Source organism: Anabrus simplex, chromosome 5 (genome assembly GCF_040414725.1).
Source record: "Anabrus simplex isolate iqAnaSimp1 chromosome 5, ASM4041472v1, whole genome shotgun sequence".
In the NCBI taxonomy this organism is placed as follows: domain Eukaryota; kingdom Metazoa; phylum Arthropoda; class Insecta; order Orthoptera; family Tettigoniidae; genus Anabrus; species Anabrus simplex.
Window position 1 is genome coordinate 327648913 of NC_090269.1, and position 14415 is coordinate 327663327.

The 14415-nt window shown below is 39.9% G+C and overlaps 2 protein-coding genes across 6 annotated transcripts in view; one reads left to right on the forward strand and one right to left on the reverse strand.

Annotated features, from left to right (window-relative positions):
* dgt1 (dim gamma-tubulin 1) overlaps nucleotides 1-6241 on the reverse strand; it is a 333213-nt gene extending 326972 nt beyond the window's left edge. For 2 of the 4 annotated variants that reach the window (XM_067147580.2, XM_067147575.2), the window contains exon 1: nucleotides 6019-6241. The gene's annotated coding sequence lies outside the window, so the exon portion shown is untranslated. Of the gene's footprint in view, nucleotides 1-5544; nucleotides 5642-5846; nucleotides 5989-6018 lie in introns of those variants that run through there. The other 2 variants (XM_067147576.2, XM_067147577.2) reach the window with 2 other exon arrangements.
* A 74-nt stretch (nucleotides 6242-6315) lies between these two features.
* CycT (Cyclin T) overlaps nucleotides 6316-14415 on the forward strand; it is a 376049-nt gene continuing 367949 nt past the window's right edge. The window contains exon 1 of one of the 2 annotated variants that reach the window (XM_067147571.2): nucleotides 6316-6490. In XM_067147571.2, coding sequence (XP_067003672.2) covers nucleotides 6345-6490 — 146 coding nt within the window. In that variant the 5' untranslated portion in view covers nucleotides 6316-6344. Of the gene's footprint in view, nucleotides 6491-6525; nucleotides 6645-14415 lie in introns of those variants that run through there. The other variant, XM_067147574.2, reaches the window with a different exon arrangement.

The following is a 14415-nucleotide window of genomic DNA, read 5'->3' on the forward strand; positions in this document are numbered from 1 at the left end:
ATAGACTTTTCTAATCCAAGAAATTGCACACTAGGCCCCAGGGCAAAGGAAGATATCTTGACACAGCCTCCTAGATACCATGCCAGAGTCCAACATGCAACAAGCGACAGAATCACAATCAAAAGAACATGACTTAACAGATACCACCGCCCCCTGCGGAGAATTCACAACTAAGTATTTATTATTTTCCACCTAGTCGATACAATGATTGCCTAAGGCAATTTAATGGTTAAAAGTGGTACATGTTTCGTATATTATCAACATCTTCAGCCACATAACACTTCTCCACCTACAGATAGCCCTACAACTTTTTCCTCCTCAGTTGAAGCTATAGGTGACAGCAAGGAGGTTCTTGACACACCTATATCCCCCACTCCTTCACCTCCTCAGGTGCAAGAACAAGGAAGAACGCATCATCAATATTACACCAGACACAAGACTGTGAAAGAATGACAGGAGTTACTGTTCCAAAGGAAAGCAGACTTAATAAGAATTGACAACTAGGAATTAGTAATATTTTCATCTGCATTAATAATAAGAGCCACATTGTGATAACTGGATTTCTTCATTTCGACAATAACTTATAAATTGTATAAATTTTAATTTACAAATTTATCTTTTTTCATGAATTATTAAGAAAAGAATATTCATTAGGACATATTCTCTATGGAATATTGTACAAGTGTTTCCTTGACGACTGCTTTCAATTGTAGAAATAATTTATATATTTTCTCTTGAGATTTTTGATTGTTTTAATGTTGTCAATCTTATGTTAATTTTAAGACACTTCCTCTAAAGCATTACTCTGTCAATTTATGTATTTTTCATCTAAACAGTGTTATGTGGCTGAAGATGTTGATAATATACGAAACATGTACCACTTTTAACCATTAAATTGCCTTAGGCAATCATTGTATGGACTAGGTAGAAAATAAATAAATACTTAGTTGTGAATCTATTGAAGTGCGATACGGACCATGAAGCTAATTTTATGTAACCCTGCAGAGAATGTCGAAAAGACGTAACCAAAGAGGACGCGGCGATAGAATGTGATGGCAGCTGCAAACGATGGTTCCACAAAGTATGTGCGGGAATCAGTGCAGGAGATTTCGCCACTGTTAAGAAACAAAGATGCTCGCTCATGTGGCTATGCAAAGCATGCAAGGATGACTTTGTAATGGTGAAAAATGGACGGGAAGAATTAAAAGCAATTTGGGAAGAAATTCGAAATCTAAAGGAAGTAATAAAAAAGACAGTGGTGGAAGAAATAAGAAAAGCGCTACCAAACACAGCGCAAATACATATAGGAAGAGTTATAACTCCTGCAGCCATCAAGGTTAATAAAAAGGATGAATTACCGGTACAGACCAAAAAGAAAGATCCAGCCCCTAATCCATCTAATAAGAAGTTGAACTGAAACACTGAAAGGGAAAGTATCACCGAGGACGGAAGCCGGCAAGCATGTAACAACACTGAACATGAAAAAGCACTGCACCAAACCATAGAACAGAGAAATGACGAGGAATATCCCCATAGTAAATCTACAGAAAAGGTAGAAGTTCGATGGACTGAAGTAGTCAGTCAAAGACGTCCTCATACACTTGTTATCAGAGGATTGAATAAAATACAAAATACTAATCTCAGAGCAGGAGATAAAATGGCCTGCCTGTATGTAGGCAATCTGCACCCAATGACAGAAAAAGACGAACTCATAAATCATCTTAAATACAACGGAGTTAAGAACAATATAATATGTGACCAACTGAACACCAAAGGAGAGAATAAAGCTTTCAAAGTAGGAATTAGCTTGGACTACCTAGCGACTGTCAGCTGTTCAGAATTTTGGCCCTCAAATGTTAAAGTAAGGAGATATATTTTTCGATCCTCAAGAGACAATGGAACTTTGCCCGGAACAAGAAATGAGAACTCCAAATAATATCATGATAGACAGAAAATGAAAACTAAAGATTCTTTTATGGAACATTGAAGGGATAAAGAATGCGTTACAACTAGCTCCAAACAACATTTTTAGCTATTATAACATAATATAATTCCTTACAGAAGACTGGGGAACAGATGGTTTTTATTGCATTCACAATACCTCTAATAAAAGTAACATAGGCAGGCCTAAAGGAGGTATCTCTTGCCTTCTGAAACCCAACCTATCTCCATTTGAAGTGAAGCACTGGACAAATATCTTACTCCTCGTGATAACACCCCTTTTATACATAATCTGTGTCTATTTTCGACCAGACATTCCAGAAAAAGATTTAATAGACGACTTAGCAGCAGCAATAACTCTAGTAGGAAGAAATGATTCGCTGATAGTAGCAGGTGACTTTAACTGTCGCATTGATGTACTGTCACATAAAACTTCCACACTTCATTACACGGAACAAGAAGGTCTGTCGCTGACTAACAAGAAAGAAACAAAAACGTACATAGGTTATAATGGCTCAAGTACAATAGACCTCGTATTCATAATAAGGGTGTCACTTTTATTCAACAGAAAGTGATTAACACTATCACCGTTAGAAAACACCTACCATTAAAACAACTCTATACCCGGAAAGAGATATGACTCCTACTAAAGTGAGCAAGAGCAAAGTATCAAGGAAACTAGATCTCACCAAACTACAAACAATCAAGATCTCTGACATACATCAAGCCATAAATGCAGGAAACATAGATGAAGCACTGTGGAAATTAAAGAATGCAATTAGAAATTCAGCTCAGCCTCCTGAAAAAAGACCCAGGAAAGCCAAACCATGGCTTAATGTAAAGTGCTTTCAAATAGGAAAACGAACAATACATGTTCTCCATGCAGTAAGAACACACGAAACGGAAATTACACTGAAAACATATGCAGATCTCCGGAAGGAATACAAGTTCACCATCAAAGAAGCTAAGAAAGACTATCAAGAAAAGAACGAGAAAACACTTATAGAAGAAATAGAACAAGATCCATTCAGAGCACTAAAACCTGTACAACCAAAATTTCCAAAGGATATACCAATTGAAACATGGCAATATTACCTTAGTCGAGTTTTGCAAGAGAAAGACACCAGACCAGGTATAGACCATCACTCAAGTGCTTTAGATCCTATCACAGTAGAGGAACTCTCACTTGCAATAAGAAACAGTAAAGACAGGAAGGCGTGTGGACCTGACTTGACATATAATGAATATCTGAAAGATGCAGCACTGATACTTGTAAAAACGTGGACCGCTCTGATGAATGAATGCTTGCGACAGGGAAGAATCCCAGACTCTTGGAGGAGATCAAGAATTAAAATGTTGTATAAAGGGAAAGGCGACTCCGGCAATCCTAATGCATATAGAAACATTGCTTTGGAAAATACTCTATTCAAACTTATGATGAGGATACTTACTACAAGACTAACGCAACTGGTAGACGAGAAAATTCCGGAAGAACAATCCGGCTTCCGTAAGCAAAGATCGACATTGCAAGCTGTCAACTACTTGCTAGACGTAATCCAGGGCACTTTAAGATTTCCTAAACAGAAGTTATACGCAGTCTTCATAGGCTTCACTAAAGCTTTCGACCGAATCAATAGAAGCATCCTAGTGAGAAAGCTCACAGAAATGATTGGTCTGGAACACCACTACATCATAAGATTAAGGATATTCTACATAACAACCAGGTCGAAATAGATAACAGCTTAACTAGATCTGACCCTATCGATCAAACAAACGGAGTACTCTAAGGTGACCCTCTGAGCCCTCTTTTATTTAACATCGCTACTGCAGATGTAGTACATTTCTTACATCCTCAGAAAGTAAAAGTCGTTCTGTATGCTGATGATATGGTCTTGACCTCAAAATCAAAAGAGGATCTGCAGGAAAACTTGAATCAATTAGCAATATGGGCCCAAAACAACGATCGTGAAATAAACCTTAAGAAAACAATGACAGTGGTCTTTAGAAAGGGTGGAAGAACGGCCAAGGATGACATTCTTCATCTCAGAGATGGGCCATTGATTCAAACCTGTCACTTCAAATACCTAGGAATTACTCTTCAGACGCAAGGAAAAATATTCACACGTCATGTGAAAGATAAGGTGATATGTGCTGTCAGATCAATGAATGACATTAGCCATCTCAGAGACATGTCTCTGCAATCGGCAACGAGACTCTTTAAAGCGAAAATTACACCTATCGCAATGTATGGGTTGGATATAATATGGGATAATTTAAGCAAAAGTAATCTGAGAGACTTAGAGAAAGTGAAAGCTATATTTTTAAAGAAACTGCTTTACCTTTCAAATACACCCCTTCGAGGTTGACATATGAATTAGCAGGAGAACCCTTCTTTATCGAAGAACTTCGAATGGATCACCAACTACCGTCCACAAGACAGTACAGCGACGTACTACAAGAACTAGCAAAAAAGAAGGAGATCCCAATTGATTTCTATTCCACAACGGCCATGACGTCAACAGAATGGAAGGGCACTGCTTATGAACTAAGACACACAGTGACACGTTTCGCGGTGCACGGTTTTCACCATAGGATTTGTGAAACAGAAGTGTTCCATGTGCCCACACCAGAGTGCATTTGCAAATTATGTAAAAAGACATGTGATAAATATCACACTCGTGTGTGTTCTAAGAGGTTGTCATCGATAACACAATTATGTAAATAGTTTTATGTAATGCACATTGTGTGTACTTATTCCTTAATAATAATTAGTATGCACAATGACTACTGCTTCTCTGGAAAAAACTGCCCTGTGGTTCAAGCGCCAGCACGCCGGCTTCTCACTGCTGGGTTCTGTGGTTCAAATGCCGGTCATTCCATGTGAGATTTGTGCCAGACGAAGCGGAAGGGGGATAGGTTTTTCTTCGGTTACTCCGGTTTTCCCTGTCATTTTCATTCCAACAACGCTCTCCAATATTATTTAATTTCATCTGTCAGTCATTATCTCATTAATCATTGCCCCAGACGAGTGCGACAGGCTTCGGCAGCCGGCACAATTCCTATCCTCGCCGCTCGATTGGGGTTTCAGTCATTCCATTCCTGACCCGTTCGAATGTCTGGAAAGAGGCTGCAGGTTTTCACTCTCGCTTCTCTCGTAATTCGACCTTTCTTGTATTCCGACCACGCCCTCCTTAGTCTCTAGATGACGGATTTACGAATTTCTACAATATTTGGATAATTTCATGTTAAAAAAATGAACACAATTTAGATTAGGAAAATAAAAATATTACGTCACACGTTTCTAGGGTGATGACTATTCAGAATAATGACTGAAAGACGAAGTACGTTGTTATTAGCAAAATGATGGTTCGAAATTATCGAGCCAATTGTCTGTGCATGTGTGAGTAAACAGTGCCAGAAATACAGTAAACGTTAACAGCTGCGCCGAAATGAAATGAGAGAGTTATGTGAAACTGAAAAATTATGCACAATTCCTATAATTTTATTATCCACTGACAATAAGCCGCAATTGTTTTTAAAGAAGTGGGGTGTGGGTGGCGTGGGTTACATTACTTTCAACATAAAATGTAGTGAGCAAATGACCTTTCCAAACCAAAGAGAATGTTCCAAACGCAGGCCATAAGAAAAACTGACAACTGCAACTCGAAATTTCAAACCTTGCCCAAATCGACCATTTCAATACGTATTACGTACTACCAAATACAGTAGGTACTACCAACATCAATCTTTAACTTGCATCGGTTGTTGCAACTTCGAGTCATTTTTATCTTCACAGTTAAATCGGCATTAATACACCTATATGTAAACATGGCTGTTCTGACATATCTATTTACAATTCGAAAATAGGTAAAGGTCAATGACATAACGTCACAACATTGACTTACACTGTCTCGCAACGCCATTACAGATTACACATTTGGCAAAGAACAGGAGTGTTGAGTTGATTGTAAACTACTTTTTCTATCTTCTTTCTCAACGCCAAGTTATAGCTTTAACACGAACCAATAGTGCCTAATGAGTAATGATAAAAAACAGGTGAAATCACAGACAACTTACGTTTCACACAGGCAAAATTCGCACCGCACCATCGACAGAAATTTTGTTCGAAAGTAGCAGCCGTAGCAATATTATAATGGCGTTACATAGCTTGCGTAATAATCTTTTAAGAATTGTTAACCTGAATTAGCATATGGAGCATTAATATCTTCCTAAATATTTCCGACCTCTCTCTTAAATAGCAATAGGAAATTTCACACTGCTGCAGGGTCTTGATAATGTCAAATGAAATATGACGGTAGTAATTCTATGTGATCCCACCAATCAAACGACACCTAGTACTTCCTCTTTAGAAACTGCCGTGTGTGTCCTTCATGCAAGAATAAATGGCGGCGGACGAAAAATGGTACTTCACAAAAGAACAACTTGCAAATACTCCGAGCAGAAAATGTGGTTACGATCAAGATAAGGAATTATCGTATAGACAACAAGCTGCTAATTTTATTCAAGACATGGGACAAAGACTACTAGTGTATCCTTATGTGCAAAAGGATTGTGAAGCTGCTTTGTAGTGTGTGTAGTGATAGTTTGAAAGAATGATTCTCATGAGTTGAGTGTGATTTATGTGCAGTAAAATATATTTTTCAACTAGAAATCGACCCTTGGTGACATACAGATCATTCATAGTAAGTAGCTTGTAAAATATATTTGGTTAATTCGAGATACATCACATGCGGTTTTGCGAATTTTATTCCACGCCATATTGATCATGTGGTATTTAGTTTTGTAAGCATTGTAGAGAGAATACGGAATGGAATATTAACTTGGAAATGATACATTGATGTGTACATTCATCACTCTTGCAGATCTCACTACCCGCTTTGTTGTGATTTGCACTTTGTTTTGGTGTAGATCCAACATTAACCTCACTATCGTACTGCAATGAACGATTCGACTGCATTTTGCAATATACTTCTTTGGAAACGTCGTTGTGTGCAGTTTCAGCGAAAAATTATCATTCTTATCGTATAAATTAAGCGTTATATTTTGAGAATTTTATGTATAATCCCAGTTATAACTTGACGAGGCAGTGGTATTATCTAGTCCACGTTCAATTGGCGTTCATCCGAATGAGGAATACTGAATGCCGTGTCCGATTTTATGTGCTCATTTTATATCATTAACTTTGTTCAACTAAACCAATGTATAGTTTAACGTTATTGTTGATACGAGGACATGTTTTTATTATTCAAAATATCCCACTTACATTGGTCGGAATTCGAGTCTCATGTTGGGTTGCCAGATCTTAGCTTGGAAAAAAAGAGGACATAGTAATTTCTGAGAGGAAATTTTATGTATTGAAAGAAAGTACCAGTACATGATATACAACATCCTAACTCCTGTAAGCCATTGTGTTTATTTTGTATTTAATCTTAATTCTTCATTTCCACACAAATAATGCTATTGTTGCTAATATCTTTCAGTAGAAGTTATTAAATGTAAGCTTTCGTTTTGGCATATCTACCCCTTAGTAAAAAAAAAAGAACGGTTAATCAATACAAGCACAGGTTAGATGGTTTAGGCTGGAGGCACACCAGTAGAGATGAAACTGTCAGCGACAGGATTTCTCGAGACAACTGTCGGGGACAAAATCTTTTGCCTAGTTTTTATCTGACATTACGAGTTGATATTGCGTGAAATGAAGAATGGCTGTTGGTTTATAAAGTAAGCGTTGTATATGACATCAAACGAATGGAAAACTTCGAACTATGAATTGAGATACTCAGTTAATTGTGTTGTGGTGCATGGATTTCACTTTAAAGTTTGTACAAATAAGAAATTCCATGATCCAACCTTTCACTGCAGATGTGAATGGTGTGGGGGATCATGTGACAGCTAGCATTCTCTAGCATGTAGTAAAATGATTGTTTCAGTGCAGAAATTTTGCAGCGAATGACATTTCAAAACAGGGTCATCATATGGTAACATGCACATCCTGTGCCTTTTTATTGAATTATTTTATATTAATATCTCCTATGTTTAGACAAGGAAAGGACAGTTTGTTGCAAGTTTTGGGTACATTCCAGTAACAAAAAATGGAACATTACCATGTTTTTAAATCAACGAGGGGACAATAAGAAATTTGCTTTAGTGTAAGAAATTTCTTTCACCAAACTGTTCAGATGCGATGGTTATCATTACATTGTTTATGACTGATGATGTAGCCTATTGCAGCAATCGAGATGCTTATGTTGCGTGTCCATAAAGCAAAATGTCTCAAGTGTGCATGAGACACGATGTACTCCCGGGTTTCTTCACAGTTTTGTCTCGAACAATCTCTGAGAATGGTCCGTTATTGGACGTTATAAATTTTCCAGCTAACTCATTCCTGGTTGCCAGCGTTTCGCCCTCGTGTGCTAGGCTGGGCTCATCAGTTGGTACCTAGCACACCTACCAAGACGCTGGCTAGTGCATACCGTGGAGGCCACTGCGTAGGCTAATTGTAGCCACCGGCAGTGCCAATGCACTATGAGACACTTTGTCCCATTATCAAAAATTGATGCCTGCCTGGCCATCAGATGATATAGATGTTGATTCCCATAGGGAACCTGAAATATTTGTTCCGAATGAGTAAATTTATAATACCAATATAAATGGTCCGTTATTGGACATTATAAATTTTCCAGCTAACTCATTCCTGGTTGCCAGCGTTTCGCCCTCGTGTGCTAGGCTGGGCTCATCAGTTGGTACGTAGCACACCTACCAAGACGCTGGCTAGTGCATACCGTGGAGGCCACTGCGTAGGCTAATTGTAGCCACCGGCAGTGCCAATGCACTATGAGACACTTTGTCCCATTATCAAAAATTGATGCCTGCCTGGCCATCAGATGATATAGATGTTGATTCCCATAGGGAACCTGAAATATTTGTTCCGAATGAGTAAATTTATAATACCAATATAAATGGTCCGTTATTGGACATTATAAATTTTCCAGCTAACTCATTCCTGGTTGCCAGCGTTTCGCCCTCGTGTGCTAGGCTGGGCTCATCAGTCCAATAACGGACCATTTATATTGGTATTATAAATTTACTCATTCGGAACAAATATTTCAGGTTCCCTATGGAAATCAACATCTATATCATCTGATGGCCAGGCAGGCATCAATTTTTGATAATGGGACAAAGTGTCTCATAGTGCATTGGCACTGCCGGTGGCTACAATTAGCCTACGCAGTGGCCTCCACGGTATGCACTAGCCAGCGTCTTGGTAGGTGTGCTAGGTACCAACCAGGAATGAGTTAGCTGGAAAATTTATAATGTCCAATAACGGACCATTTATATTGGTATTATAAATTTACTCATTCGGAACAAATATTTCAGGTTTCCTATGGGAATCAACATCTATATCTATCTGAGAGCCAGAGACGAGTGTCTTGGCTGGTGTACAGCTGATCTAGAACAAATGCTGTATTTCATCCTTGTGTCAGTCTTTGAGAAAAAACGACTCTTCTGAAGCTGTCTCGCCTCTTCCGGTGTTTGGCTAGCCTTAGAAGCATGCATGAAGCCATTTGCCAAAAGAAATTTACATTGATAACACAACATTAGTCATCACCGGGTGAGTTGGCCATAGAGTTAGGAGCGCGTAGCTGTGAGCTCGCACCCGGGAGATAGTGGGTTCGAACCCCACTGTTGGCAGCCCTGAAGATGGTTTTCCGTGGTTTCCCATTTTCACACCAGGCAAATGCTGGGGCTGTACCTTAATTAAGGCCACGGCCGCTTCCTTCCCATTCCTAAGCCTTTCCTATCCCATCGTCGCCATAAGACCTATCTGTGTCGGTGCGACATAAAACAAATAGAAAATAAAAACATTAGTTATCTTTGCAGAAGGCTGTTAGCGATTCATGCTGACAGGTACATATAGCAACTCTTACCACAACATTCACATACACAGTCCATGTCTGGTTGATGGAATTTCTTAGTTTTACATAACTTATAATGATATCCATGTATTGTAAAGGGTAAAGCTTCCGTACCCGGAGTGCAAAAGTGAGGTTAGACATCCAACATGGCGTGAAACGGGCGACGTCACGTAACATTCGGGAGGTTTGCCAACTTACGCATTCTTAGTGACAAGATGAGAGTTTTTCCTGGATTTGCAAAGATAGGTTAGAGCTGCTAAATCTTTTTTTTTTTCCTTGCTGTGCGGGCAGTATGTGCCGTGGCCATAGTTAAGAGCCTCTCGAAGGGAGTGTGGCAGGGGGCCACTGTTCTCATGACAGAGCTTGGCCTGGATTTGCAAAGATAGGTTACAGCGAGTTAGGAATTCATGGTTCTCTTACTTTTAGCGAATATGGCAGCCCAGTACTTGCACACGATGCAAGCTCTGTCGGAGGCATTAGAAAGCTTGTCTGGCGAATAGGAACTCTTCGCGAACATTTGCCGGCCAATAGGAACACAGCACATGGTCGCTATCATCTCATTTACACAGTCACAGTTTTAATTCTTCTAGGCCTATATAAGTAAGAATACTTTTTGGGGCGGGATGGTGGGTTTATGGCAAGCATGAAGGAAGGATCTCTCCTTTCTGCTACTTAAGGCATCGTTGCACATCATTCTTATATGATTTTTATCATCCCTAAGTCTGCACACCGGGTAGTGAAGCGGCACCTTGTAAAGCATGTACTCAAGTGTCTGAGCTCATATCCTCCTCCTTTGCCAGTCTTTGTGAATTATTGCGTCCGTTGATTAAAATTAACCTCATGTCTCTCTTCTTTGCTCTTAATTTCTTTATGAACTGTAGATATGTTGGTGTAGTTGGTAGCGGTAGGTGATAACGGAGATACTCTAACCATACACAAGCCTTGAAGGCGTATACTTCGAGACACTATACTCCGCACGGCCTTACTTCTAAATTGAAGTTTCGCAAAATAAATGAGCATCGCCATCCCTCTGTTGCCAGCGCGCTACTGCCGCGGGAACAGCTGATGCAATACAACCGCGATAAACAGCCCTTTTAAATTGCAATACAGTACTCAGAAAAACGAATGAATATGGATTGAAAACAAATTCACAAGAACTACACTTTCTAACAATATCTGGCACTAAAAGAGAATATATTATTAACAAGAAAAGAGAATGAGGAAATAACACATCTCTAAAGGCTAATGGCTGGCACAGAAAGGAGGTTATGGCCTACAAAGGGAGCACTCCACTGATCTCAGTCGCTAGAACCCTCCAACAATATGAAGAACACACTAATTACTGAAGGAAAATGGAAAAGATCGCGAACCGTACCGAATAGCATACACGTTGAGCAAGATAGGTTAACCTCGTGGCGAATGAAAATATTAGAGTTGGCAACTAAGTTTCGAGATCGTGCTCTGCCGATATAAATCGATATGAATGGCAGCTTGGGATTGGTTGGATGTCTATGCTTCAGCGCATAACCACCAGACAGAGCCAAAATCTGCTACAACGTCAATTTAGAAGTAGAGCCGTACGGAGTATAGTGCCTTTTTCAGAAACATAGTTTAATATCTGTAATGAATATGTTATTCTACAGAATACCAATATGTGTATAATATGATCTCTGTTTTAGAGCTGCAACCTTTTAAATGCTTGAAAATGTAAGTACTGTAGGCTGTTTCTCCGAATCCAAGATGACCCCAACTTTTTCCCTCAAAAAATTACATCAGGCTTAAAAAGTGCTTTGTAAAATCATATGAATGCCTTTCTTGTAGTACGCAATTTTAAACGATCTTTGTCTTCACACCAAACTTTGGCTTTAGTTAGACTATGCCATATATTTTTGCGGCTGCACAAATTATTCTTTATTTTTGCGGGTTTAATAACCATTAACTTGGCATCATAATATCAAAGAGAACCCGTTGAAAAGTTGCTGACAATACCTGTTCCACGCGTCTCTACAATATGACGATCCATCAGGAAAATATTCCTCTTCTGTATGAAACTGTTACTTTTACTCAGCGTCAGGTACAACCGGCTGCCGCTCCATGCACGTCTTGCTTACCTGATTCGGCCGACTTCAGCGGCTGGCGATGTATAGGCGTAGTCATTGTTCTCCCTAGGAGTATCTATTGTTGTCCTCCTAACATGAATTGGTGCTCGGCCTGTAGAAGACCCTTATATTTTAACTGGTCAAATCCTCACTGTCCTATATTTCCTTCACTATATTTTAAACCCACTAACCTTTTACATTTGAGATAATTTAGTAAATTAGTTATTAAGCTTATGAGATGGGCGCACCACCCTGCTGTTTTTACAGACCGCCTGGCTAACATAACCGAGGTAATTGCTGGTTACATAATATTCATACATATTTGAATCGGCTCCGGTAAAGAAGTAGGGGACTGGAAATAATAATAATATTGCATTGAAAATTACTCACATATGTTCCTAGCATTTTTAGTGATTATGTGGGTAATACTGGTAATAATTACTCATATGACCGAGCTCGATAGCTGCAGTCGCTTAAATGCAGCCAGTATCCAGTATTCGGGAGATAGTAGGTTCGAACCCCACTGTCGGCAGCCCTGAAAATGGTTTCCCGTGGTTTCCCATTTTCGCACCAGGCAAATGTTGGGGCTGTGCCTTAATTAAGGCCATGGCCGCTTTCTTCCCACTCCTAGCCCTTTCCTGTCCCATCGTCGCCGTAAGACCTATCTGTGTCGGTGCGACGTAAAACAACTAGCAAAAGAAAAAAATTACTCATATGAAGTAGGAGGATGTATTTATGATAGCCATCTTTGTTTCCAGAGGTGTTATGGGATAGACTGGTCACTTTGACTTTAGAGCAAAGCATGGAACTTACAGTAGGTGAGATAAGCATGGGAGGGTAAAACTTCTGTAAGCGGGCTGGACTTGGTGCACCTTAGACGATGCAATAGAGGCTACACGAACAACATAGCGCGGGTCGGGTGACGTCTCAATCAGCTGCACACGGCTGCCAACCTACAAATATCTTTTAAAGACTGGCAAATTAAAAGACCATTGGTCTGGATTCGTTAGGTTAGGGTAATGACAAAACTATTGGTCTGGGTACGTTAGGTTAGGTTGCAAGCAAAAGGAGTCGTGGGGGCATTTGGTTAGAAGCCGCAAAGCGACCCTATGCTTTTAGTTTCTTATGGAAACGTGATTCGTCTGGACTGGTTCTTGCCGTGCGGATGGTTAGGATAGGACCTGGACAAGACCATTGGTGTGGAGTGGTTCTTGCCGTGCGGACAGTTAGGATAGGATCTGGACAAGACCAGTGATATAGGGACAAGCAAAGAGAGTCTGGGGGTATAAGCCTCCAGGTTAGAAGCCGTGAAGCGGTCTTAGGCCTCTAGTGTCCCTTGGTTAGGTTCGGTTATGACAAAACCATTGGTCTGGATTGGTTAGGTTAGTGACAAAACCATTGGTCTGGATATCTTAGGTTAGGGTAGTGACAAAACCATTGGGCTGGGTACGTTAGGTTAGGGGGTGCAATTTCAATTTATGTAGCTTTTCCTGCACCTGAACAACTTTGTTTTATAAACTTTGACGTTCAACGTTTTTGCGCAAACGCCAGAAGGAACAGAACCTTTAATTAGATTGTGACTGATTAGAAGGTCGTTCAGTTTAGCTTCGTCAACACCCAAAAGACTGATTTTATGATTACTCAAATTGCATCCACCACAAGCCATTGCTACATTAAAAATGTGCGCTTTTCTTATTTTCAACGAATGTGGTAATCCTGTGGCCACTGATCATGCGACCTCTTGCGGGGAAAAAATTACATAGACTTCTTCACAGCTGATTGGAGCTGGCCAATGGGAGTAAAGATGAAGGTGGCAATTTCTTCTTTCATGCTGTCTTGCTTTCAATTTTCCTACATAAGAAAGAATACTTTTTGGGGCAGTATGGTGGGATTATAGCAAGCGTAGAGGAAGGATCTCTCCTTTCTGGTATAGATGCGAGCTGAAGAGAAGACTAGCGGGACGTGAGGTGGGACACGGGGGAGCAGCTTTCTCTCTCTGTCGTCTCGGCTGTGGCTCTTCCTAAAACTATCGTCAGCCAGCCAGCCAGCAGCCAGGCCTTTGATGATGCAAGTGGCCAGTCGAAGAGTTCGGTAGCGTTCATCTTGTCTGTGTGTTGTAAATGTTGAACAGCGATTTATATACTGTGGCTTACCTAACTGTGTTATAAAACATTTATGTTATTATAGTGCTACTTTGTATTACTATTATGGAACCCTGCCGGAAGAAAGGGAAGACTATCCACAGCGAAGCTAGGAAGGTTATCAGACATGTTATCTAAGAATGTGATGAAGAGGCACGAGAAGGGCAACTGAAGCACTTACTGAGGCAAACTAATTTGCGTGTATCAAAATACACAGGCATTTCAGTCAACACAGTGAGTAGAATTCGCAAAGAAAGTACAGAAGCTGGCGATACGTCACTATCAACTCCCACAGCC